At 39.4% G+C, this 26732-nt stretch overlaps 4 protein-coding genes across 4 annotated transcripts; 3 read left to right on the forward strand and 1 right to left on the reverse strand.

Moving 5' to 3' along the window:
- The first annotated feature begins 1858 nt into the window (after positions 1 to 1858).
- On the forward strand, positions 1859 to 14795 carry LOC133848055 (rabphilin-3A). Its single transcript, XM_062283429.1, has 4 exons — positions 1859 to 2255; positions 9705 to 11088; positions 12326 to 12540; positions 12607 to 14795. The coding sequence occupies exons 1-4, from the start codon at positions 2179 to 2181 to the stop codon at positions 12908 to 12910; spliced, it is 1980 nt and encodes a 659-aa protein (XP_062139413.1). The 5' UTR covers positions 1859 to 2178; the 3' UTR covers positions 12911 to 14795.
- Positions 14028 to 20079, reverse strand: LOC133848056 (inosine-5'-monophosphate dehydrogenase). The gene is made up of 6 exons (XM_062283430.1): positions 19930 to 20079; positions 19218 to 19738; positions 17758 to 17908; positions 16171 to 16822; positions 14959 to 15499; positions 14028 to 14884 (listed from the first exon to the last, which is right to left on the reverse strand). The coding sequence occupies exons 2-6, from the start codon at positions 19421 to 19423 to the stop codon at positions 14779 to 14781; spliced, it is 1656 nt and encodes a 551-aa protein (XP_062139414.1). The 5' UTR covers positions 19424 to 19738; positions 19930 to 20079; the 3' UTR covers positions 14028 to 14778.
- A 1019-nt stretch (positions 20080 to 21098) lies between these two features.
- LOC133848063 (uncharacterized) lies at positions 21099 to 22787 on the forward strand. The gene is made up of 2 exons (XM_062283440.1): positions 21099 to 22369; positions 22436 to 22787. The coding sequence occupies exons 1-2, from the start codon at positions 21368 to 21370 to the stop codon at positions 22547 to 22549; spliced, it is 1116 nt and encodes a 371-aa protein (XP_062139424.1). The 5' UTR covers positions 21099 to 21367; the 3' UTR covers positions 22550 to 22787.
- A 969-nt stretch (positions 22788 to 23756) lies between these two features.
- Positions 23757 to 25213, forward strand: LOC133848179 (uncharacterized). Its single transcript, XM_062283621.1, has 2 exons — positions 23757 to 24889; positions 24958 to 25213. Exons 1-2 carry the CDS (start codon positions 23900 to 23902, stop codon positions 25084 to 25086), a joined length of 1119 nt encoding a protein of 372 aa, XP_062139605.1. The 5' UTR covers positions 23757 to 23899; the 3' UTR covers positions 25087 to 25213.
- Positions 25214 to 26732: the final 1519 nt, after the last annotated feature.

Consider the following 26732-nt stretch of genomic DNA (forward strand, 5'->3'; position numbering starts at 1 on the left):
TTAATTGCTCACCAGATTAAGTTGACATGTTTCTAGTTCACATTTCAATCATAAAGAGAAAGCTTAGCTGTAAAAGCAATTTGCATAGACAAAACTCTCAGCATCGTAGCTGATCAATAATTTATATATATGTATAGTATGCACATGCATAAAGAAGATATGAGGTGTGCGTTACACATGCCATGAATAAATTAGAATACCCTTTAGTGTATGCAAGGGTATAACAAGCTAGTATGAAGCGCAATGACAACAACGAGACACGAAAAGTGAAAGGTGGAAGAAGTCAGATGTCAGTATGGCAGGATGGGTGAGTGGGTGGACACAAGACAGGACGAGACAGGACAGGACGAGACTGGACAAGAAAGGACATTACAAGATAGGACGCGACAGGACATGCGAAATGTCAGTGCTGAAAACTTGGCACGTACATTAAATATTTTCATTTGGCTGTCAGCATTTATTTAAAATGGACACACACACCGCACACTGACAAACACACACACACGCACACGCACACATACGCATACATGCATGAATGTCAAAGGATAATGCACAGTGTGTGCCGAGATATGGGAGTCAGTTCCATTCAAATGATTGGACACATTCTTAGCGTTTACAGGTTTCAGGCTGCACAGATGCCAATGTGACTGCGTGTGTTTGCTGTTGTTATTAGAAAGGAGTTGAAGGCGTCGCGCATAAATTCCAATTGAATGCACAGGAGCCGCTGGCACTGGCCACACCCCAAAATGTGGCTGCGGCTATTGCTTGTGGCTACGTGTTTGGCAAGGCAATAGTCGCAGCATTTGCCGGCGGCAGCAACAATAACAACAACAACCAGCAACCAGCAGTAACCATGTCGCCAAACTAACTTATACTTCCTCCATTCCCCCCACCCGCTCATTACACCAAATAGCCGGGCAAGGCAAAAGAGAAAAATTAAAAAAAGAAAAACGTTGGCATTTTAGTCGGCGCACAAAAGCATACAATGAAATTATGTGGCCGGAAGCCAGTAGTCAAGCTGATGTGCGAGACAGGGAGCAAGAGAGAGTTGCCAGGGGTTACACACAGACAAGGCGCGAATGGCGGTGAGTGGCGAGTGAGACAGATATAGAGCGTTCTGATGCGTGCTCGTGCTCAAGTGTTGTTTCCCCAAACGAGCTCTGCTTTGGCCCAGCGCGTGCAAATATGCGAAGCTAGGGACTGAAACTGAGGCTGTTTTTTGATGAATGAGGCCTACCAGCGAACACCCCATGCCAACCAGACGCAAGTTGCTAAACCTCTCAGCCTCAGCCTTTCATTTTGCTATATTTTGCAGTTGCCAGTGCTTCAATTGGAGTTGGCACATTAATGTTTGTTTTGCTATCGTATCGTGCTAATACGATCGCAATCTATCGATCATAATCAATTCAAATAACAGAATTACAGCATAGTGAGACCATGAACGTCATAATAAGTACATTCGGTATAAAAATACTGAAAACTGCCTGAAGTGTATTTTCGGCATTTTTCGAGTTTCACATTCCTTACACTCACCAAACATTGCTTCATTCGTCTGAGCAAAACAATGCTGTTTTTTGTTATTATTATTTTTGACGATAATCTGTTCTGTGGGAGCGGAACAAATATTCCTGAGATGGGTTATACTTTAAGAAAAGTACCGAAATAAAAAACTGTTTAACGTGGCGCATCCTTAGTGTGAAAGTGTGGCCAGATTGCAGATTGCAATTCTCGGTAGTTCTGTATTTTGGTATATTCTATCAGCATTAAAAAGTATGTTTTAGATTATTTGTCTGTGGACACACACCGATACAGATGTTAAATAAAACAGCTTTTAAAAAAGCGATACAGTTGTAGCTGCTTTGTCACTGTGGCTGCAACATTACAAATTGAATAGCGATAGTCGCTCACCAACTGCGTGCGCATCTAGACGTGTGTGGCTATTTTTTTTTTCTTCTCATTTTGTTGTTGTTTGCCTCTTGTGTTGTATGCCGCAAAACAACAGTTGAAATCAACAATAACAAGACGAGAGTGCGCCTTATTTGCACGCGTGTTTTTTGTGTGTGCGCGTGTGTTTGTGTTTGTTTTAACACTACTGGTTGGTTTTTTGGTTTTTAATTGAATGCGGGAAACAGCACAACACGAAGTGAAATGTTGAGTGAGCGTAAATAATGTGACAAGATGGATTTCGCGAATCGCAATAATACGGCCAACAAGTTTGTCTGCCCCAGCGACAGGCAGCTGGCCTTGCGTGCCAAGTAAGTAGAAGTTAGTTAACGCTTTAAATAGAGAGAAGCGCAAGGACAAAGCTGGTGGTCATGAAGAGTGCGCTCAAATGTAGGCAACACAAATTGATAAAATGCAACAATTGGGCGCAGCTGCAAAAGTTCGACAGCGACAGAGACAACGACAACGACAACGACAATGTAAATGTGGATGTATTTGTGGCTTTGTGCGCGTCATAAACAAAAGCTGCTGGCTTTTTGTAATCGTTGTTGTTGTTGCTGCTGGCTGATAAGGCGACAAGCGGCGCGCAACAGTTAGCGCTAAGGACAACAACAGCAATGCCAACTCAATTGTCGCACATAGAATGTGTCGACAAAAGCTTTGGTTCTAATTTAATTAACTTTGACTGCGTCAGTCGCGTTGCTGTCCAACTCTCCAAATGTGCGTGCGTGTGTGTGTGTGTGTGTTTATGTTTGATTAAGCCACATACAACAATGTTTCGCGTTTAAAGCTAATCAAACACACACACACACTAACGTAAGGAGATAGCCATGTATGTGTGCATGTGTGTGGTTGTGTGTGTGTGTGTGTGTGTGTGTGTGTGGCCATGAATTGGCTGTGTGCTGCTGTCAAGGACCCAAGAAGACCTAAGACAGACAGCCAAAAAGCCAAACTGAAGCCGTAGCCACATGCTGCCCTTCGTCCTGGGCCTAATCATAATTGCTGGCATGCCGCTGGCTGACAGATTAATTAAAATTTAATAATGCGCGAATAATTTTCGCTTATTTTTATGAATGCCGCCGCCGCCGCCGCGCCACATGATAATTTATTGCAATTTAACGGCGACCAACGAACTGGGCAGCATTCGAGAGGGGTGGGGTGAGGGACTAAGGGCGAGGGGAGTGTCTGCCCATTTACATGTACAATTACATTAGCGCGCACACACGCACACGCACACACACACACATACGTAGCAGGCGTAGGCGAGGCAAGACTAGCAGCATATGTTGTGTCAAAGCCAAAGTGTGTAGCATACTGCGAAGCGCAATCCCAGCTGACTCTCTGAATATGGGAATTGAGCTTTACGCTGAATTAAATACAAGTAGAAGACAAGCCAGTGGAGTACATTTCATGCATAATGGCAAGCCGCAAAATACACAGAGCACACACAGCAGGCGTTGTTGCCGCGCTGCCATGCCAAGCTGTGTGGCAGGCAGAAGGCAGCAGGCAGAAGGCAGCAGGCAGCTGGCAGACGGCAGCAGGTTTCAAGTGCTCAATTTACACTTCCGTTCGTTCGCTCATTTTTCGCAGCTCCATTTCGAGTACACATTGTACACATAAAATAGCATAGAAACAATGTGCTGCTCGGTTGTGCTCTGCTCTGCTCTGCTCTGCTGTGCTGTGCGTGACGCATGCACCCTGGACATGGATACCGGCCAATGTCTGGGTGGGTTAGCCAGCCAGTGGCATGGAGCATGGGGCGAGGGGAGAGGGGAGCCGCGCCGCATAGCGCGTTTGTTGAAGTGCTGACAAGCGTGTACTTGAAATTCAAATTACAGCTCAAGGCAGGCAGGCAGCCGTGTAAGTAAGAAGAAGCATACGATGCCAGCTGTTCTCGGATGCAAAATAATGAGACCAGGCGTGTCTGTGTACAAAAACAAAACTGCAAGTTATCGATAACCCGCTAAGAGATCGACGAGCACAGTGAATTAAATACAGGAGTTCAGTTGATGTTATCCAACTTTATATGCCTGTGTCTGCTCAACCGCGTAAGTAAGAAGAAGCATAAAATTACAGCTGTTCTCGGATGCAAAAATAATAATAGATTAGGCGTGACTCTGCACAAAAACAAAACTGCAAGTTATCGATAACCCGCTAAGAGATCGACGAGCACAGTGAATTAAATACAGGAGTTCAGTTGATGTTATCCAACTTTATATGCCTGTGTCTGCTCAACCGCGTAAGTAAGAAGAAGCATAAAATTACAGCTGTTCTCGGATGCAAAAATAATAATAGATTAGGCGTGACTGTGCACAAAAATAAAAGTGCATGTTATCGATAACACACACGAAGAGATCGACGAGCGCAGTGAATTAAATCCAGGCGTTAGTTCATGTTATCTAACTTTGTGTGCTTGTGTCTGCTCAGTTATGTCAGTTGTATAATTAGCTAATCAATCATTTGGCAAACGCTTTGATTTGTAACTGTCTAAACAACATTTAACACACGCGCAGCAAAAATGGCGACGCGTGGGCAGCACATACACATAATTAGCATTGCCAACGACAGTTTGATCGGCCATATACACACACACACACACACACACACGTGCATGCATAGTTGTTGTTGGACGATAAGGCGACGGCAGTTGTCGCATGATGAACTGCCGTTATGCTTGAAAATACTCATAAAATACAACAAAATAAAATGCAAATCATTGTGCATACTTGTTAAGTGCATTTGGCAATTGGGTTTTAAGTGCTTCGAATGCGACAAGCAAATTATTTGTAGCACGCAAATGCAACAAAACGCAACTCCTGCAACTCGATTTGCCTGTTGCACCAGCTTCACAGACACAGACCTTCAGAAGCCTGCACGAAAGTAGCACGCATCGAAACTGAGGCTGAGGCTGAAGCTTATGGCCCGGCCCTCAAGGCAACTGGCGAGGTTAACGCACACACACGCGCAAATACATGGTTGCAAATACAGTGGATACGCGATAGCATGCATTGACTGCTTATCTTTTTTTTTTAATTGTATACAAATACAAAAACAATTTAATTTCGCTATTTCACACAACATAGGAGTAAAAAGTTCGTTTGCTTTCGTCAATGAGAAAAATATCAAGTCTTCTTTTCGCAAAATGTGGTTTTTGTAAAGCCCAAAGTGGCGGCTTATTTGTCCACGAAATATACTTTATACCAGAAGTTACATATATACTAAGCTGTTGCTGTCACTCAAATGGCTGAAGTATTAGATTATTATTATTTTAAAGTGATCAACGAGTTTGTCATATCGAGTGTGTACTGTAAATTGGTATGGCACGTGCAAGTCAATAAACCCGAGGCAAGGCAAGGCAAGGCAAGGCAACAAAACCAAACCGAACTGAACCGAAACCGAAACCGCAATACAAGGAACTCAAATACGAATTCAAACAGCAAAAAAGAACTAAACGAAGCGAGAGAGCATGAAGGCAGATTTGCATGTCAAACTGTTGAACATACATACATACATAACATACTATGTGTGTGCGTGTGTGTACGTGTGTATATGGGGTGAGCCCAGTTGGGTATGTGCGAAATTGATGTTCTGCTCTCGCCTGCCATATTTCCATGAACCTCGCTGCTCTGTAAAAAATATGTATGTATGTATGTTTGTTTATAAATACTTCATAAATTGTAGCAGCCTGGTAACGTAGTGTTTTTCAATGTGAAGTTAAATAGAGCAACAGTCACAATACGTTTTATCGATAGTTCACTTATAATTGTGCATCTGCTAATTCTCTGAAACAGAAACAAACTACGCCCTTCTTCGATGGCGAAGTGTTCATTTTCAACAATATCAGAAACATTCTGAGAACGTAACAAGATTAAGACAGCCACTTACGAACCTTTCCTTCGCAGTTCTTCACAGCCAACAAAGTTGCAGAAAGTTGGCGTGAAGGTTAATTTGCATGTTTAGAAAATATTCAAATTTTGTAGCCAAGTTCGGCAGCGCCTTATATATGTATGTATGTACATACCTTTCTAATAAGGAGCAACTAACTTTACAGGTGGACGTGCAAAGTGGCGCAACTCCTTTTCAATAAGGAGAAGTTGAGTTGCGAAAGTAACTCACAATTATGAATTGTTTATAAATCTAAAATTAGAACTTTCGTTTTCGATGCATTTATTTAAGGACTGTTCTTTTTAACTCAACAATAAAGCCGGATAGAGAATTTCAAGGAAACGCGAAGAGTTATTCATAAACACGATTTTATAATTCCTTAAAAGTAAACAAAGCGGAAAAACTTGTCTATATTTATCATTTTGTTTTTGTATTTCATTTCATCATTTTGATTTTAATTAAGTCACACAAATAGTCCCAAAATGTTTGATTTTGTACATTTTATTTTAATTTTATCAATAAAGTTTTTAAATATTCGATTATTTTAAATAAACTAATCTAAGCCGTAATTTTTGACTAAAATTTAAATTTAAATTAAACTTTAAATTATAAAAAAATGAAACCTATTTAACTTCAAATAAGCAGTGGGTTTTTTGTGGAGTTCATATTTAATATTATCAGTTAAAAAATTAATTAAATATAATTTTTTTTATAAATGCGTCTAGTATCAAAATCATTTCCGTTTTATATATTATTTTTAATTATTTCGCATCACATCAAATTATTTATATTGTACATTTTATATTGAAGTTAATTTCATCATAAATAAATTTGTAAAATAAATTTTAAAAATTATTTTTGTGTTCACTTAAAAGGTTTATTCTGAAATACTTTTGCTTTTGCTCAGATTGAGATTAATAGACCGTGGACCGATTAGACCTTACAAAAGCAATAACAAGTTAACGAACATTTTTTTTTGGGTTTGTGTGTTGCGCTGTCGAGACTATGAACAATAATAATAATTTTGATTCGAGCAAACAAACTTCTTAAATTTAAAACAACATTTTTTTGTTTAACGATTTTTGCCAAACAATTTTTTGCGCCCGAAATGAATAAATTACGAAGCTTAAATGTCTGGAGCTCTGTTAGCTTTGATATGTGTTGCAAACGCTTAGGAATTCATTTTAAAAAATACGAAAAACTCAAAACTATAAAAAAAAAACAGGGTAAGGCCAGGTGTTTATAACTTTGCCTGTGTAGAGGAGCTCTTGGGCACTAGAGGGTTAAATCTAGTATTCAATACTAAATTTAATAATACAGTATGGTACATATACTGTTGTTTAAAAGCACTCAAAATTGTCACCAAATTGAATATCTCCGGCAAAATAGTTTATTTTTCACATTTTTATTTAATTTGATGGCTAAAAGCACCCAAAATTGTCCCCAAATTTAGCAGCTCTAGCAAAATATTTTATTATTCAATTTATTTAATTTTATTTGATTTTTTTTTTAATTATATTTTTTTTATTATTATAAATAGAGTGGTGGCTAAACGCACAAAAAAGTTCCCAAATGTATTGTCTCTAGCAAAAAAGTTTATTTTTCACATTTTGTATTTAATTTGAAATTTCATGATCTTAATTGTAATAAAAAGAATGGCGGCTAAACGCACCCAAAATTGTCCACAAATTTAGCAGCTCTAGCAAAACTCATTGGGATTTGGGTGGCGCTTAATAGAAGCGCCTAAGTGAACCAACTGTTGAATGCTGGCGATGCTGACGCCAGAGGAAAAAAAAAAACACAAAAACAAAAAGTAATGGGGCCACCAGCACTTCACAAATGTTTGCAGGGATTACAGGGTTAACTGGCGAACTGCAAACATGACAATAGAGGGCCACCCTAATTTACATAGCACACATCCATATGTGTGTGTGCTTGTGTGTGTGTGTGTGGGAGTCTGAATGTGTGTGTGTGTGTGTGTGTGTGTGTGTGCTTGCGCCCGTATGGTTGACAAGCGATTGCGTTTTTAATGCCATGTGTAAGTGATACCAAAGTGGCTATAAAACGCGCAAGCCCGAACTCCGAACATGGACCCAAACTTGGCCTCTAACCGCTCCTCCCTCACCATGTCAACCCTTCGCTGCTCCCCTGAGCGTCGAGGCGTCGTTGTTTCTTAATTAACTTTGAACTTGACATTTTGGCCATGGAGTTGCGACTGCGACTGAGACTGAGACTCAGTTGAGCTGACAATAACAACATGAATAGCGCATTAAGCAGCCGAACATTAATGAGCCTCATTTGCCGCACACTGACCCCACATGCGACATGCCGCATGCCGCATGCCACATGCCACATGTGCTTAGTTCAAGTATATTACATGGAAAGAATAATTCAATCCTTTTCGGATTTTCCCGGTTTTAAACCTCCAAAATGTTTTGTTATAGGAATATCCTCTATTTATTTTAGCTATTTATTTTTAGTATTTTGCCTAAATACTTTCTAAGATTTTGATCTGATCGCATCCAAATTTTTTCAATAAAGATAAAACAAAGCGAATTCGGTATTATTATTAAAATATAAATATTCTAAAAGAATACATAATCTTAACAAATGCTAAATATGGTAATGCGATATATACAACGCGGTATTGAAAATATACCATAAATTGATCAACAGCAGTAGTCGATTTTTCTGAGATTTTTTATCAGATCACAACCAAATTGCAAAACAACGTATTATTGTTAAAATATGAATATTCCGAAAAAAATACTTAAATATTATGAATGCTAAATATAATAAAGCAATATACTAAAACATTCAAAATATACCGTAAAATAATTAAGACCCGACAGTCCGACATAAAAAAAAACAAGTAAGAAAGCTACAGTCGAGTGTATTCGACTTTGAGATACCCGCTACCCAATTTGATTAAAAGCAATATATTTTGCGGTATTATTCTCAAAATATACCGAATATACTGCAAATATACTAAAAATACTAAGAATATACCAAATGGTATGTTTGGTATATCGATATAGTACACCATTCAAAATATACCATAGACGCACAATGTGCTAGATTGTCGGCCAAAGCAACTCAGACCCCTAGTAAGTGGGCGTTTCTGCCAAACAAAAGTAATGCTTTAATAACTTCAACAATTTTTATCTGATCGCAACCAAATTTTCAGGAATCATAACTACTATAGTAATTATTGTATATACCAAAATTCTAGCTTTAAAATTAGGCTTGTTATTCGATTTTTTTGATTTGCGGGGGCGGAAGTGGGCGTGGCAAAAATTTGAAACAAACTTGATCTGCGTGCAAACATTACAAATGCTGTCGAAAAAAATTATAGCTCTATCTCTTATAGTCTCTGAGATCTAGGTGTTCATACGGACGGACGGACAGACGAACAGGCACACAGACGGACAGACGGACATGGCTAGATCGTCTCGGCTGTTGACGCTGATCAAGAATATATATACTTTATAGGGTCGGAGATGCCTCCTTCTACCTGTTACATACATTTCCTGTCGGCACAAAGTTATAATACCTTTCTACCCTATGGGTAGCGGGTATAAAAACAAAATTACTTAGATATAAGAAATGGTAATGCGATTTACTACTACATTCAAAATATACCGTAATGACCCGACTGTGATTTTCTGAATGTCTTCTAAGATTTCTGAGATTTCCAGAATTTATAAAGAAGAAATAATTTTTTTACGAGTAGTTTGCTCCATACATTTCTTGTAGGCCCAAAACTTTCTAGAATATCCCTCAATGAGGGGAATACGAGTATTAGGGGAAATTAGTATTTTTCTTGACGTCGCTTCGCGCAGAGTGTATTAAACGTGCAATTGTGTTTGTTGCAGATTGAAAGCCGGCTGGAGCAGTTCAAAGACCAATGAACCGCTGCGCCCCGAGGAACAAGAGGCCATCATATCGGTGATCCGGCGCAACGAGGAGATCGAGACAGCGGAGCGACAACGCGTTGGCCGCCTCGTCGAGCGCGTCGAGAAGATCAAGCTGCATGCGGTCGAGCGGGGTCCAAACTGTTGCCGGCTATGTGGCGACACCTTCGGACTGTTGCGACCGCAGCGCATCATCTGCGAGGACTGCCGCAAATCGGTGTGCACCAAGTGCAGCGTGGACATCAACATCAGGTACAACAACAGCGAACGGACGCGCGAGATTTGGCTGTGTCGCATCTGCAGCGAGACGCGCGAGATGTGGAAGAAGTCGGGCGCATGGTTCTTCAAGGGTCTGCCCAACTACGATATGCCGCGCAGTGCCAGTGCCACGCCCATGGCCACACCCACAGGCGGAGGGCGGGCGGTGCAGAGTTGCCACGGGACGCCGACGCGTGGCGCACGCATCAAGAAGCTAACGATCAGGGTCAACGACAGCAGCAGCAGCAGCAGCAACGCCAGCGGGCAGTCCGAGGGCGAGGATGAGCTGGATGGCGCCTCCTCCGCCAAGGGAAACACCAGCAGGGAAACTGCAGCTGCATCTGCGGCGGCAGCATCGCGACTCCAGCGCGATGAGAGCTTTCGATTGCGCGCCTACGGCTCCATTCGCAGTTTCATCGATGGCGGCGAACGCAAACTCTCGAACTCCTTCTTCTTTGGCCGCCAACAGGGTCAGGGACCGGGACCGGGACCGGGTCAGGGTCAGGGTCAGGGTCCGGGGCATCTGCTGGCTGGCCAGGATTACGACAATGTGAGCATGTCGAATGTGTCGACGGTCGCGCAATTGCGCCGTGAGAGCAGCTTCCTGCGACGCAGCTCGGTCAGCTCGTCGTGGTCCTTTAGCGACAGCTCCGGCTCTGGCAACTCGGCCACCCAATCCCAGCAACAACAGTTGCCATCGTCACAACATCCGCATCAACAGCAGCAGCAGCATTGTCGCGACCCTTTGCTCGGCTGGCTGGAGATTGCCATCAGCTATCGGGAGAGCTTCCACAGTCTGGACTGCACCATGGTGCGTGCTCGAGATTTGCCCACCATGGATGCCGCCGGCTTGGCTGATCCCTACTGCAAGCTGAACATCATTACGCCGGAGGCTCACACCAAATACACACGCTGGCAACGCACTAAAACTGTGCACAAGACCCGCAATCCGGACTTCAATGAGACCCTCCAGTTTGTTGGTGTTGAGCCCGAGGAGCTCGGCAATTCCCTTCTCTATGTGGCGCTCTTTGACGATGACAAATATGGTCACGATTTTCTTGGCGCTGCCAAGGTTTGTCTCTCCACGGTGAGTTGAAATCTTTAGCATATGGAAAGTGCCCCTTCCAAATTCATAGAGAAATTCCTCAAAGCAATTTTATTTTGCCAAATTTCTGTTATGATTGGGATATAAATATAAATATTATGTAAATCAATCATTTCAAATGGGAAATCTTAATTAAACAAATGTACTAATACTGCACAATTCACTTAGAGTGTACATAAACTATTTCTTAGCTATGGTGTTAACCACATTTGTAAATTTTATGAAACATGCTCAAAGAAGTGGGAAAGATGCAGTTGAGTGTGCTCGACTCATTTTCAACAAAAGCAAAACGGTGCAACAACAATTCGTTCAAATTTACCAATTCAATATACCGCAAAAAATACTGACATATACCGAAATTTATATTTGGTCTATCGATATACTACTACAAAATACATACCACAATATCAATTAAGACACGACGCAGCAGCCGTTTTTAGCCATATTAAATTAATTCTTAAAAAAAAATTCAAGATTTTTATCTGATTACAAGTAAATCAGGAATTTCAGAAATCATAAAGTCTGTCTTAGCTCCATCTTGTATCGTCTCTGAACAGACAAATATGGCCATATTGTCTCGGCGGTTGACGCTGATCAAGAACACATAAACTTCATGGCGTTGGAGATGCCTTCTTCACAAAGTTGGAATACTCTTCTACTCTACGCGTAGCGGATATAAAAAGCAGAGTCTGCATAGGCCAAAGACTGCAGATTGCTGGAGTATAAATCAGGCTATTCTGGTGACAGCTTGCGACATTGAATAAAGCATCTTGATAATAAATTCAATCTCGTATATTTATGTTAGAGTACATATAGTATGTAGCTAGAGTAGGAATATAAAAAAAATAAACAAGTAAGAAAGCTGCAGTCGAGTGTGTTCGACTGTGAGATACCCGCTACCCATTGGGAAAAAATCAAGTGAAGTGGGCGTTGCAAAAATTTGAAATAAATTTTATCTGGGAGCAAACAAAACAAATGCTGTCACAAAAAAATGAATAGCCTTTATAGTCTTTCAGGGCTTGGTGTTCATACGGACAGACAGACAGACAGACGGACATGTCAATATCGTCTCGGCTGACGCTGATCAAGAATATATACATATGTATATCTAAACTCGGCATACCTAACTGTTACATAAATTTCCTGCAGGCACAAAGTTATAATACTCTTTATGAACTATTTGTCAAATTTTACAATGGTTTTGGAATTTGTATTTCAGGTGCACAGCACATCGCAGTATCGAATATCAGTGCCGCTGGGCGTGGAGGATCAATATAGCAATGAGGCGGAGATGTCGCAGAGTTGGCCTAATGGCAAGATGCTCATCTCGCTCTGCTACAACACGAAACGCCGGGCGCTGGTCGTGAACGTTAAGCAGTGCATCAATCTGCTGGCCATGGACAACAATGGTAGCTCGGATCCTTTTGTCAAGCTGTAAGTGATTGGGTTCAGCCTTTTGAGCTTCGCTAGTAACTTGTTTCTTTTCGCTGCTTGGTACAGACAACTGAAACCGGATGCGCACAAGAATAAGAAGCACAAGACGAGCGTCAAGTGGCGCACACTGAATCCCATATACAACGAGGAGTTCTATTTCGAGGCCAGTCCCCACGATCTCAACAAGGAGATGCTCATTCTGACCGTGTGGGACAAGGACCTGGGCAAAAGCAACGACTTCCTGGGCAGCCTGCAGCTGGGCGCACAAAGCAAAGGCGATCGGCTGCAGCAGTGGCTCGACTGCATCCGTCTACCCGACCACTTCCATGAGAAATGGCATTGTCTCGCTCCAGACAATCCAACCCATTGAATTGCTTTACTCCCAACTCCCGACCTCCGATTCTGCCCCCAGTCCCCAGTCCACCTACCTAAATATTTACATAGAGTATATACATATACCGTAAACATATATATTTTTGATATGCCTGCCTGCATGCAAGTGTGCGTGTGTATGTGTGCGCATGGGTGTGTAGTGTAGTGTAGTGTGTGTGTGTTTGCGAGTGTTGCACTCGAGTCGAGATCGCTTTGCATATCATTTTGCTCAACCTAACCTCAAATTTGTCAAGGCTTCACGTTTGCGCTTCTTCTTACCCCCCAGAGAAACACATATACACGCACACATGCGCATATACATATATATACTGTATATTAAGCTTTGTTTAAGTGTCCTTAAAATGGGTTTGTTTTTTGTTTCTTTTTCTTTTCCATTCCGCACAAAACTTTTTGTCAATAATCTTAGCTACAATTTAAAAATAATACAAACAAACAAAAAAAAATCGATAGTAGAAAACGAAATACAAACTAAACACGAAAACATTTACTTAACAAATACAAAATAATATTTTTGATTCATATATTTACTACATTTATTGCTATTATTCGAAACTATTCTCTCAGAGCACTATATTTATAATACCCTAATCTTAGATGGTCAACAAGATGAGCAAGAAAAGAAATCATTAATTTGTCAAAGCATTTGTCGAATGTAATTTATTTATATATATTTATGTACCTATATATATGTACAACTAAATCAAGAATCAAAATTAAAATTATAAATATTATGATAATAAAAAAAACAGATAATAATAATGAATCTCTTAGTTTCTTTTGGTAAAAGACTTTCAGCAGCATTGTTTAAGCAAAATTGCACCTGGTCAAGAAAATTCGATATATGTATTATAAATATTGATACAAATCACAAGTTATCATATTTTTAGTTTTTAATTCAATTTCTTATAGACAACCTTTATCGGGTTAGGTGAAAAATAATTTTCTTCAACTGCGATGTTATAGAACGCTTCCTTCATCGGTTGTACAGCTTTTTCACTCAATAAATAAATAAAACACAAATAGTTGGATGCGTTTTAAAATCAATAAAACTAACAAATAATAAATACATTTTTAAAATCAATACAAACAATAAATAATTTTGGAACCATTTGTCACATGCAATTTATTTATGTATGTGCCTACATATGATTATGTACAATCAAATCAAATATAAAATATTATAATTAATAATTATGATTTATTGCGGGAATGAGGAATGAGGAACCACACAGAAGAAATTAGAATCGTTTTTCTCTTCAGAACAAATTGTATATTTAATATGTTTTGGCCATAAAGAGTATACATACTTTCTATACATATGTGTTGTATGTGTGTGTAAAGGATGTGTATAATTTGTATTGTATATATATTGTATATATATGTAGTTTTAGGGTATAAGTACGAACTGCTTCTTGTAGTGGATAGCAGGTAGTTGAACTCCCTTTTTGTTTTTAGTTGCAGAAAGATTCGACAATTCGACACAAGAGCCTTACGAGCTATTTCAAAGATGATTAAACAACTAACTAAACTTGGAAATTAATGGGTTTCTTCTCCTCAGAGAGGGGGATGGGGATGGGCAGGGGGGTGGCACGACACATCCCATTAGATGGGCCGCTTACGATTGGCATTTGTAATGTTGTCTCTCATGTAGTTGGAGGATTGCGCCATGTAATCGCGATGAGCACGCTGCATCATTGCGAGATGTTGTCCCTGCTGATGCTGCTGCTGCCGTTGATGCTGGGCTCGATTGGCTGCATGTGCATGTTGCTGCTGTTGTTGCTGTCGCTGCGCGCCCCCCGTATCGCCGCCAATCGAGGATGACGACGTGGCAGCGCTGCTTGACTGTTAGAAGAGACGTTTCTCATAGCTGAAGAGGCCGTGCACGTTGCCCTCCAGCTGTGCCGAGTGGGTGCGCTTCATGAAGCGCAGCTGCCCATTGTAGATCATTTGTCTGCAAGCCAAAAAAAGACACTCCAGTTCAGTTATCGCTCTTTGAACTTCTTTCACTCTTCGATTGGCACTCACCTAAGTATGCTGACCGAGTTGGCACCAATGTCCTGGCAACTGTGCTGCAGACCGCACTCCAAGTATGGAAGATAGCGCAACACGGAACCCTTGTCCGCAATGCTGCCACTCACGCCTTGGGCCACCTTCATTTTGTCCATCTCGTTGTGATAGTAACGCGACATGGCCGCACCCTTGCCATCGCCACGCTCCATGGCCTCGAGGGAGCCCATGCCGCGATACTTCTTCAAGCGAACGCCATCCGAAAAGAAGTATTCGCCTGGTGCCTCCGATGTGCCCGCCAGCAGGGAGCCCATCATCACAGCGCTGGCGCCCAATGCCAATGCCTTGACAATGTGTCCAATCGACTGGATGCCACCATCGGCAATAACGGGCACCCCAAATTGTTTGGCAAACGTGGAGACCTGGTAAACGGCTGTCGCCTGTGGGCAACCACAAGCCATCACCTCCTGGGTGATGCAAATAGAGCCGGATCCCATGCCGACGCGCAGCCCATCGACACCAGCTTCGATGAGGTTCTTGGCCTGGGCGCGTGTCACAACTGCGAGAAATGGGAAGGCGTTAGAAAGGAGTTCGTCACAAAATTTCCAATTTCCGATTAAAATGTTAATATATTGATTAAAATAAGGATGTAATCTATCAAAAATCCTTGTCCTGACTGAGTGGTTCTAAAGGTAAGAGCTACGAGGCTGTATTTAGAGAACATAGATTGCGACACTTGGACATGCAATAAGAAGAGGTTAGCATTGAAGTTGGGTTGCAGTTCTTTGACTCTGGTTACATTCAGTTAAAGTTTAAACATTGATTTGAAAAGTAGCTACGCAAACCAAGCTTGAAATTAGCTTTGTGACAGTTTATCGTGCAATACGAACAGGTTAGCATTGAATGTAATTCTTCGCCTCTGCTTACACTCAGTTGAGGTTTGAAAACTAACTACGCGGACGAAGCTAGCGTGTTTCCAATAAGAAGAGATCAGTTTTGTTTTAGTTCATCGCACTCGATGCTGCATGCTAGTAATTACCTACCAAACTTTAATGAATGTCAATAGATTATAACTTATTTAAATGGTGTGTTCAGTTCATTGATTACACAAATTGAAATACTTTGGTTCTTGATCTGATTCAAATGTCGAAATTAACATATTTGTAATAATTTGTCTATCATTCTGATCTATACCTGGAAGGAAAGGAAACACACCGCTTATTTACTAACCATTGCCACCGATGACTTGGAGATCGGGATACGTCTGCTTGATGTACTTGACCATCTCGATCTGATAGATGGAATTGCCCTGCGACGAGTCCAAGATGATGACATCAACGCCATTCGCCACCAGCAGCTGGAGACGCGCCTTATCCTCGTTGCGTGTGCCAATTGCAGCGCCCACCAACAGTTGCTTATTGGAATCCTTGGAAGCATTCGGATAGGAGCGGGCCTTTTTTAGATCGGTGCGTGCAATCATGGCAACCAACTCGCCGGACTGATTCACGATCGGCAGCTTACCCTTTTTGCTCTTCTCGAGTATGGCATTGGCCATGGGCAAGGTGATGCCATTGGGGGCGGTGACCAGATCCTTGGTCATCACCTCGGAGAGCAAGATTTCGGGGTTATACTCACGGAAGTCGATGTCACGGGACGTGACCATGCCCAGCAGCTTGCCGCCCAGTTTGCCATTCTCGGTGACGGGATAGCCAGTGAAGCCATTTTTGCGTCGAGCCTCGAGCACATCGCCAACGGTATTGGTCGGCGACATCACCGATGGATCACGCATAAAGCCATGTTTGTATTTCTTAACCTTGTGCACCTCCAACGCTTGATACTCCGGCGTGCAGTTGTGGTGGATGATCCCAATGCCACCACACAGCTGCGCGTGGGTGCCAAAGAAAAGAAAAAACATTTTCCAAGCATTGTTTTTTTTTTTTTGTTTTTGGAAAGGAAACAATTGCGATTATAGAGGCGCATAAGAGTGTTCAATTACAACCACAACTGGAGCGACACCGATACTCTATATATATGCATACATACATATATGTTCAGGCTATACTCTACAATACTGATGTGTATAGCATACATATATTATATGCTGGAAGACCGAAGGCGATGTGCCTCGCAGCGTGACCGCAAGAGTTGAATTTTTAACTAAAAACCGAAAACAAACAAAATGCAATCGAGTGCTCTCGACTGTTCAATACCCCAACCCCATACTCCCAGCTGAACAGCATGTTCAGTTCAAGTTGAACTAGATATATAACTGAAGAGCAACCTCCAAAAGGTCGTCAGCAATATCTGCTGAACCCTCTCCGAGATCTATGTACGTAGATGTTTATACGGAACAAAGAAGTAAGCATTTGAAGCTGATGCAATCGGAAATGAAGCTAATTATATTGAATTGAATTGAATGGAAAAAGGCAAAACTGATAACTTGAAAACAAACGAAATGGATAACAGAACATTAATGATTGACAATGCAAAATGGTCACACTGCATCGGTGCATTGGCCGCAACGTTATCGGTTATCGACACCATTCAACTGCAAGGCTGCGCTGCGCAGCATATCGATTTCACTTAACATGCAGCGGTAATGTTAATATTATATGTACCATGCTGATAACATAGAATAGAATTAATGCTTTGCTTGAGCGCGAGTGCAAGCTTGAGCGTGAGCGAGAGCGAGAGAGAAATGATTGAAAGCGAAATCAAGATCGCGTTGCGTATTGCAGCCTTGCTTTGTGGGTGCCCTTATTATAATTATTATTATTATGCGACTAGTTTCGCATGTTATTCACATCTCTGACTTACCGCCATGGCGATGGCCATCTCGGATTCGGTTACCGTGTCCATGGGCGAGCTGACGAGCGGAGCACGCAATGTTATGGCCTTGGTTAGTGGCGAGCTGAGATCAACCTCCTCGGCGGCAAAGTTGATGAAGCCGGGTAATATGAGAAAATCGCTATGTGAGGGTGTGAAGGTGAACAAACAAATAATCATAGTCAGACATCGGATGAAATGTGTGAGAAGAAATGTGCGTATATAGCTGAGTATTCATGATGGAGCGAAGTTACATTTCAGATCGGATTAACATTGCGAGCTCATCTTCCCCATATTTATAATTTCATTTTACTTGGCTGCACAAATTTCAAGAATTCTTTCACTATAAATAATTTGACAACTTTTTGGCATATAAGCAATTAATGAATTAAATATTGTCACTTATTTTTGCTTTTAAGAATTTAAGCATTGTCATTCGCTTCATGATCCAGTTTAAACCACGAATTTTTAATGATATTTCGATAAATAGCATACTTCATTTCTATTGACTAAACAAAGCTGGTCTGGATTATAGCTTCTATTTATTTACAAACAATTTCTCTAAAAATATACAAGCACTATACTAATACGGTACTAATACTAGATTTGATAACAAATGTGCTTGACTGTGAGATACCCTCTACAGTTCGAAATTATTCTTAAAATAACCCAAATTATTATATCGTAAAAATACAAAAATATACCGAAAGCTACATTTGGTATATCAATATAGTATTGAGCTCAAAAATATATTCCAGAGTAGAAAATATGACAAATTGTTAACCATAGCAACTAAAACCAAACTGCATCAGTTGTTTTTTTCATAGCAAAATTTTCAGGCATCATAAAGAGCGTGTGATTGTAGCGTGCCAAAAATCTAAAACAAATTATAGCTTTGTTCTTTATAGTCTCTGTGATGTGGGTATTCATACGGACAGACATGCCTATATCGCCTCGGCTGTCGACGGCGACAAGAATATATATTCTTTATGGGAAGTCCTTCTGTCTACCTACACACAGTTATAATACCCTTCTATCCTTTTCTCTAATTTAGATCTTCTTCATAAAGTAGCCTCGATTATTCTCTGCAATTAATTTATTCATATAGTACATGAAAGCTGACCGATAAAATCGATGCACCTGCTGATAACGCGACTGTTGAATTTCAAGAGTACGCTGTCTTTTTACGTTAGTACAGTTCTATTCATATTCTTTTTTCAACAATAAAAGGGAATCATAATTATGCTAGAAATAAGATTAGCTTTTTCCGCTTTTCTTTTCTCCTCAAAACTTTGCTGCAATAATTTCTGAAAGCTTGCTTCTCGTCTATGCGTGGAAACTTATTTGTTTACTTTGAAAGATGAAAGACGCCGACACTTTTTTATGGCCTGTTGCATGTGAATTGAGTGAGGAGTGTGAGAGGGGTATTGAAGGGCGGAACGGTCACTTACTTGTAGGTTAAGCCTTCGCCATTTTTGAACAAATCATTGCAGCTGAGACCGTCCTGCAATTCCGGCTCCAGGTGATAATCCTGCTGCGGCTGCTGTTTGATTATTTTGCGAGCCGGCTGCTCCAGAAGATCCGGCGAGTTCAATGAGCCATTGCATTTGTTGGTGGCATCAACGGTGGCAGTTGCTGTGGCGTTGTTGCTTGCCATGCTGTTGCGCGTTCGTTCACTCTAATCGAATTGAACGGCCAACAAAAATCAACAATAACAAACAACAACAAGACCAACAATAAACAGCGACACGAGCCGCAAAAAACAGCAGTCAGCCGAACAAAGTAAACAAATATACGAGACGGCGCAAAAAAAATATTGAAATACAAATGATGAGACACTGTAACAACAATTAATTATTAACTGCTGCTGTTGATGCCCTTTCGTATATGTGCACAACAACAGTATGTTTGCTGTTCTCCTTTTGACAGATTTTTTGCACGTTGCGGTTACTGTTAACTTTATTCACTGTTGCTGGGTCGCCGCACCGCAATCAATTAGCGCAATGACAGTTGCAATTTGCAAATCGCAGAGACCCACAAGAAGAAAAAAAACAAAATAGAATAGAAAAGAAAAAGACAATTGAACCAAACTGACAATGTGAGCCAACAAGCAGCCTGGTCTGCCCGTATCAGCGGGTTGAAACACGTGGCTTTTATAATTACCCGTCCAGCAGTATTCCAACCGAAAGCGTTGAAGTCTCAGTATTCACTGTTCACATTTACTTGTCTCCCAGCTAGTTCAGCGTGACCGCAAGCTCACATTCTATAGTGATGCAAAAACATCGATTGCACATATCGATGCATCGATGTCTTTGAAATTTTTGGATATCTGTGTTTTTATCGAATAAGAAATTCTTGAATTAATGTAAAGTATTTTTTATTGTATAATTAATAGTTTTACATTTTCAATATTTGATTTTCCTTTCGACAGCTAATGCTAATAATAATAAAAATATCCCAAAAAATATACTGTTCACTCATACTGATTCACAATAGGCGCGCACAACTTTTTAAATTGCTTTTGTTTTTTACGTCATGAACAAAATCTTTCGAATAATTATTTATTGTATTTTCTCTGAAATCTCAAAAAATATTTTGCCATCATTTTATTATAGTTAAATTTGTTGGGTATCAAGCTTTTGCGATATTTATTTTTATCAATAATGTTTGTATCGCGATTAAGAAAACGTGTCAATTCTTCGATATATTACAATACAGTGTGACCATTTTTTATATATTTAAATAATACAAAATGTTTGCAAAAAGAAATCTTTAATAAGTAGAATAAGCTAGAAATAGGAGTGCGTGAAAAAATGTTAATGTCCCCAAAATTTACTTTAATAGCATTGCTTTCGTTACGTATAGTACTAATTGCCATACATTTGGAGCTTTCAACAACCTAGTAAAGCGAAAAACTGGAGAATATACCCAAATTTTATATTTTGTTTGCACCATATTAAAACAAAGCTACTGTATTGCACCTGCAAATCATGATTTTCGTTAGAATTTTCGTTACTGAAATAAAACAAAACATTTTACTCGAGTTATAGAAGCATAGATCTAGAATAATTCTAGCAAATTCTGGTTGTACCAATTTTTTTTCAGCTTTTCCTTTGTCAATTGCCTTTTTATCTAGAATTGCAAACTAGCAACAAGAATTAATTGCAATAATTTTAAAGTATACAAATTTGAAGTGTCATGAAAATCGCATTTTTATCGATAAATATACCGAAATATTTGCTGAGATCCGTCAATATTTCGGTTTTTTAATCTGTCCACCTGTCTGTCAGATTTGTCGGTTATTAAGGAAATAATAATTCAGTCAGTGCAGGAATGGAAGAATAATAATTTCATCAACAATGATTAACACTGTAGTGATTTAATAAATTGTTAGTCAGCTGTTAGCTATTCTTGAACCCAATTGGAAAATTACAAGACTGATTTTTGTATAATAAAACCAACTTTTTAAACATTTTCATGGACTCGAAATTAAATACCGCAACGTGACCGCACTCGTTTTTGAAATGCCCTTTTATATATACGTTGATGGCCACACTGTAGCGCTCCAAGGCGATTTACAGTTACATTGATATACACCACGATGTTGGGCGTACTAAATGATTATTGCCAATTGGCAATAATTAAATGTTTAAACTTGAGCGATCAATTAGCACTTTCGGAAGCCAGTGAAAACAATTGGAAAAGCATAAACATAAATCTGATCTCCACATGGAAACAACAATCCCGGATTAAACTAAGTTCAAAGAATTGTGAGACGCTTAAAAACAACCGATCGTTGTTGAGCATATTTCTGTCCAGCATCAGTGTGAAAGTGGAGCAAATGAAGCTGGAGCGTGCACCAATGGAATTTTTGAAGATCTGCGAAAATTACTCTTTACCAAGAGTACAAATATTATCCTACACATTGGATGACTCTCGTATTGCTGTTGAAGCACAAAAAATGTTGACGAACATCTTTCCTGGCGTGTGTTGTGTGAAGCCTGATAAACATTTTTGCTACTGCTTGTTGCCAAAATGGAGGCAGTTCCGGAAGCTAGTCATTAGAAAATTCGTCAGAGCTAACGACCCAACCCATCATTGTGCCCTTCCACAGTCCCGGTTGATTGAGGAATTGGTTGCACCTGACTTTTACATTCTTGGCCATTATTTCGACAGATTTATGTATTTGCCCAAGCTGCGGACAATAACCATTTGCCTGCTCGACACATATGAAGAAACAACTAACCCAATCTACAGACCGCTTTACATTTTCAAATTTTTAACCAAATACGGCGTCACTGAAGACAAGATTGGCGGCTTGATGCTGGAGAGAGTTTGGTGCTTCGAATCCAATCTGTGCGATGTGGTTAAATCATTAAGAAACCTTGTGCGTCTGGGTCTCGACCGCAGGAGCTGCTCAAATGAGAAAAGCCTCTGGAAAATTGTAGCCAAAAGACCATCGCTGGAGATCCTGGATATAACAAGCATGAATCTTGGACGACACTTTTTTTCAACGAACCGACATCTCATGAACATTACAATGCACAATCGTCATGCTCCTTTGACTGTCATTTACGCTAATATTGGCGAAAACGAACGGCTGGTGAGTTAAAGGGCGAAAAGCTTATACTAGGTGTTTCTTAATTTAAATTTATCTTTATCTTATCAGATTCGTCGTCACTTCACGCATCCTCAACTGCAACTTATATCGGGGCACAAAAAACCAAAAAACGTTCTTGGACCCATTATAAAATTGGAATTAATTCCTTTATATGAATCTTAACCAATTAACTACGTTTGTAAATAACGTTTCAAATGTTTCCTCAGTTTTAAGTTTATAGATGAATTAAATAATTAAGTTAAGTAAAGTTAATTGGAAAGAATTAATTCCAATCGAATAATATATGCAATTGAATGCATTTTGGGAGTGAAGTTTGTACCCAACATTTAAAGCGCTTAAGTTTTTACTATATATATATTTGTAACGAATTAATTTGAATTTAATAATAAATTAATGCCTTTTGTATGAAGAGACAAAAATGCTATCAAACTATTTCGAACTATGTAAAGTTTTATTACAAATGAGAGTTGCTTACGTATAGTACTAAATGGCCAACTGTTGGGGCTTTTAGCAACTCAGTAAAGCGAAAAACTGAAGTTTATCTTTAAATTTTATGTTATAAGGAGTTGTACAACATTAAAACAAGGCAACTGCACCTGCACATCAAGAAGGGACCATAAAAGAGTTTTGCAATTCTTATTTTCGTTAGCTCGTAGCAAAATACTACAGGCTCCAGTATCATCCGCCAATTCCACAGAATTAATTACACTGACAAATGTTAGCGGCAGAGTTGCAAGTTATTTATTAAATATAAAATATTTAAGCGTATTAAACATGTGCATAAATATAAAAATAAAAAAGAGAGAAGAATAACAGTAATAAAATTGTAACACTAAATTTAGATTAATTCTATATTACTAAGTCTTGTCAAACCCACCTTAACGCCTAATTTAAATCTGTTACTCATGTCAAATACTTAAACTAAAACTGTAGCTTCATAAGATTCAATTGTACCTAAACCTAGCTTATAAGAAACAGCAATTGCTCTAAAACTATATTTGTTTAGGAACATTGTTCCTTAACCCTAGCAACGTAACTGACAACATTTATCTAGCTCAAACTAATTATTAAGTCAATCCCAGCAGGCAACATGTACCTGTAAACATTATCCCTAAGGCCAAATAATTGTTAAAGTTGCTAAAAGAGTAATAGAACAATAAAGATCACCATCAGTTGCTTCTGACTGGCGGGACATTACCATCTGAAAGAATAATAATTGCATTAACAATAGTTAACACTTCAATTTGATAAATTGTTAGTCAGCTGTTAGCTAGTCTTGAACCCCTTTTATAAAATTACAAAGATGGTTTGTGTATTGGCTAAACAAAATTCAAGCTTTTTGCAATCTGTAAAATAAAACGAGCTCTTCAAGAATTTTTATCGATGAGATCCCGCAATGTGACCGCACCCGTTTTTTAAATGTACAGATATGGCCACACTGTAGCATTGTCGCCCAAAAGACGCCTAATGGCGATTTACAGTTAAGTTTATACCATAACGTTGAACATCGCAATGTTGAACGACGCACAAAGCGATAATTGCCAATTGGCAAAAATTAAGAATTTAAACTTGACCGACCAGATGGCAGTATACGAAGCCTTTGATGACAATTCGAATCGCATAAGAAAAAATCTGATCTATACCTGGGAACAGCAGTTTCGCATTGAACTTTATTCATTGGATTGTGAGATGCTTAAAAACAACCGATCATTGTTGAACACATTTATGTCCAGCATCAGTGTGAAAGTGGAGCAAATGAAGCTGCAGCGTGCAACAATGGAATTTTTGAAGATCTGCGAAAATTACTCTTTACCAAGAGTACGAATGTTATCCTACACAGTGGATGACTCTCGTATTGCTGTTGAAGCACAAAAAATATTGACGAACATCTTTCCTGGCGTGCGTTGTGTGAAGCCTGATAAACATTTTTGCCACTGTTCGTTGTCGAAGTGGACGCAGTTTCGGACGCTAATCATTAGAAAAGAGTTCTTGTGGCGCGACCCAAACGATTATTGTAACCTTCGAGATTGCACGTTGATTGAGGAACTGATTGCACCTGATATCTACATTATAAACCAATCATCGGATGGATTTATGCCCTTGCCCAAGCTGCGGACCATTATTATTAGTGTGTCCGACAGATATGTAACCACGCCGCTTACCGCTCTCATGGGTATAGACAAATACGGCGGTACTGAAGGCAATACAGACAACATACGCGGTTTGATGCTGGACAAAGTTGGGTGCACATATTCCGATCTATGCGGTGTGGTTAGATCTTTTAGAAACCTTGTGCGGCTGAATCTCGACCGCTGGAGCTGCTTAAATGAGACACGCCTCTGGAAAATTGTTGCCAAAAGCCCATCGCTGGAGATCCTGGATATAACAAGGATGAATCTTGGAATGGACTTTTTTTCATCAAACCGACGTCTTAAGTGCGACGTCATGTACTATCGCCGTGCTCCTTTGACAGTCTTCTACGCTTATACTGACCAAGAGCTGGTGAGTTTGTAGTCAATAAGCTTCTACTATGAGTGTTTCCTAATTTATCTTTATCTTTGTCTTATCAGATCCGCCGTTACTTTACGCATCCTCGACTGCAACTTATACCGGAACACAAAATACAAGAACCACTTTGTGGATTCATTATACAATTGGAATTAACTCCTTTGGATGAAGAATTAATTCCAATCGAATAATATATGCAATTGAATGCATTTTGGGAGTGAAGTTTGTACCCAACATTTAAAGCGCTTAAGTTTTTACTATATATATATTTGTAACGAATTAATTTGAATTTAATAATAAATTAATGCTTTTTGTATGAAGAGACAAAAATGCTATCAAACTATTTCGAACTATGTAAAGTTTTAGTAGAAATGAGAGTTGCTTACGTATAGTACTAAATGGCCAACTGTTGGGGCTTTTAGCAACTCAGTAAAGCGAAAAACTGAAGTTTATCTTTAAATTTTATGTTATAAGGAGTTGTACAACATTAAAACAAGGCAACTGCACCTGCACATCAAGAAGGGACCATAAAAGAGTTTTGCAATTCTTATTTTCGTTAGCTCGTAGCAAAATACTAAAATACATTTATCTCGAGTTATATATATCTAGCTGCAGAGGTCTAGAATATTTCTAGCAAATTCTGGTTGTTGCAATTTGTTATTTCTCTAGAATTGGAAACTAGCAACAGTTATAATTTTAAATAATTGTAAAGCATAAAAATTTGAACTTTATTAATCAGCTGATTGTCATGAGAATCGTATTTTATCGATATCGATAATATACCGATATACTTGCTGAGATACGTCCACACTTCGGTTTTTATTTAATTTGTCCACATGTGTGTGAAAAGATTTGTTGGATATTAAGAAAATATTAATAACTCAGTCAGTGCAGGAAAGGAAGAATAATAATTTCTTTAACAATAGTTAACACTTCAATTTGATAAATTGTTAGTCAGCTGTTAGCTAGTCTTGAACCCTTTTTGTAAAATTACGAAGATGGTTTGTGTATTGGCTGAACATAATTCAAACTTTTCACAATATATAAAAAAAATAACAGAAATACTCATCCAATCTTGACGAAAGTTCATACTAAACTAACAATGTTCGTTGAGCAAGCACTTTTCGTATTAGTAGCTTTTATGTATTTGTAGTTGACACAAAACAAATTAATTATAATAATACAAGTATTAGGTTTGAGAACAAAAATAAAATATAATGCAAACTTTGTCGGTCTAACAACAGTATCATAACATTAACATGTTGGCAAGAGTAAATGTGCATTCTAAGAGAGACATGTAAGACTTAACAGTGACAGTAACAGTAACAGTAACAGATGTAACAGTCGTTGATGGGATTTTTGTAGCCTGCTTTTAAGCGCGTCGTGTATGTAGCTTCGGCCTCGGCCAGCCGACGCCAAAGATGAAACGAAGTACAAGCGAAACGAAACAAGAAAACGAACCAAAATTTCTCTCTCATTCTTCAAATTTCACTCGCCGCGAGCTGTTGTCGATTCGCGCCCGGATAACAACGATATTTGACAGTTGGTTATAATTTTTTTTGTTGTCTTTTTTTTGACGAATTCCAAATAATGTGCTGCAAATGAAATGATACATATATGTACATAAATATACACATAAATAGATGTATATATTATTTCTGATTAACAAAGTGTGATTTGTTTTTGTTTTTGGTTTTTGTTGGGCCAAATAGTGCAATAGTTTTGTGTCAAGTGCCCGTTGTGCGGAATAGGCGCCAAGACGCCAATCAAAGGACGCCTGTCGATGGCGATGGCGATGACGATGACGACAACGATAACCGCAGAGTTTCGTCCCAAT

Source organism: Drosophila sulfurigaster, chromosome X, assembly GCF_023558435.1.
Source record: "Drosophila sulfurigaster albostrigata strain 15112-1811.04 chromosome X, ASM2355843v2, whole genome shotgun sequence".
In the NCBI taxonomy this organism is placed as follows: domain Eukaryota; kingdom Metazoa; phylum Arthropoda; class Insecta; order Diptera; family Drosophilidae; genus Drosophila; species Drosophila sulfurigaster.

Coding starts and splice junctions, on each gene's coding strand:
- LOC133848055 (XM_062283429.1), top strand. CDS start 2,179: ATGGATTTCGCGAATCGCAATAATACGGCCAACAAGTTTGTCTGCCCC. Junction 2,256..9,704: donor CAGCTGGCCTTGCGTGCCAA/GTAAGTAGAAGT, acceptor TGTTTGTTGCAG/ATTGAAAGCCGGCTGGAGCA. Junction 12,541..12,606: donor TCGGATCCTTTTGTCAAGCT/GTAAGTGATTGG, acceptor TGCTTGGTACAG/ACAACTGAAACCGGATGCGC.
- LOC133848056 (XM_062283430.1), bottom strand. CDS start 19,423: ATGGCAAGCAACAACGCCACAGCAACTGCCACCGTTGATGCCACCAAC. Junction 17,909..19,217: donor GGCGAAGGCTTAACCTACAA/GTAAGTGACCGT, acceptor ACCCTCACATAG/CGATTTTCTCATATTACCCG. Junction 14,885..14,958: donor AACTCGGTCAGCATACTTAG/GTGAGTGCCAAT, acceptor TTTGGCTTGCAG/ACAAATGATCTACAATGGGC.
- LOC133848063 (XM_062283440.1), top strand. CDS start 21,368: ATGTTGGGCGTACTAAATGATTATTGCCAATTGGCAATAATTAAATGT. Junction 22,370..22,435: donor TTGGCGAAAACGAACGGCTG/GTGAGTTAAAGG, acceptor TTATCTTATCAG/ATTCGTCGTCACTTCACGCA.
- LOC133848179 (XM_062283621.1), top strand. CDS start 23,900: ATGTTGAACGACGCACAAAGCGATAATTGCCAATTGGCAAAAATTAAG. Junction 24,890..24,957: donor CTTATACTGACCAAGAGCTG/GTGAGTTTGTAG, acceptor TTGTCTTATCAG/ATCCGCCGTTACTTTACGCA.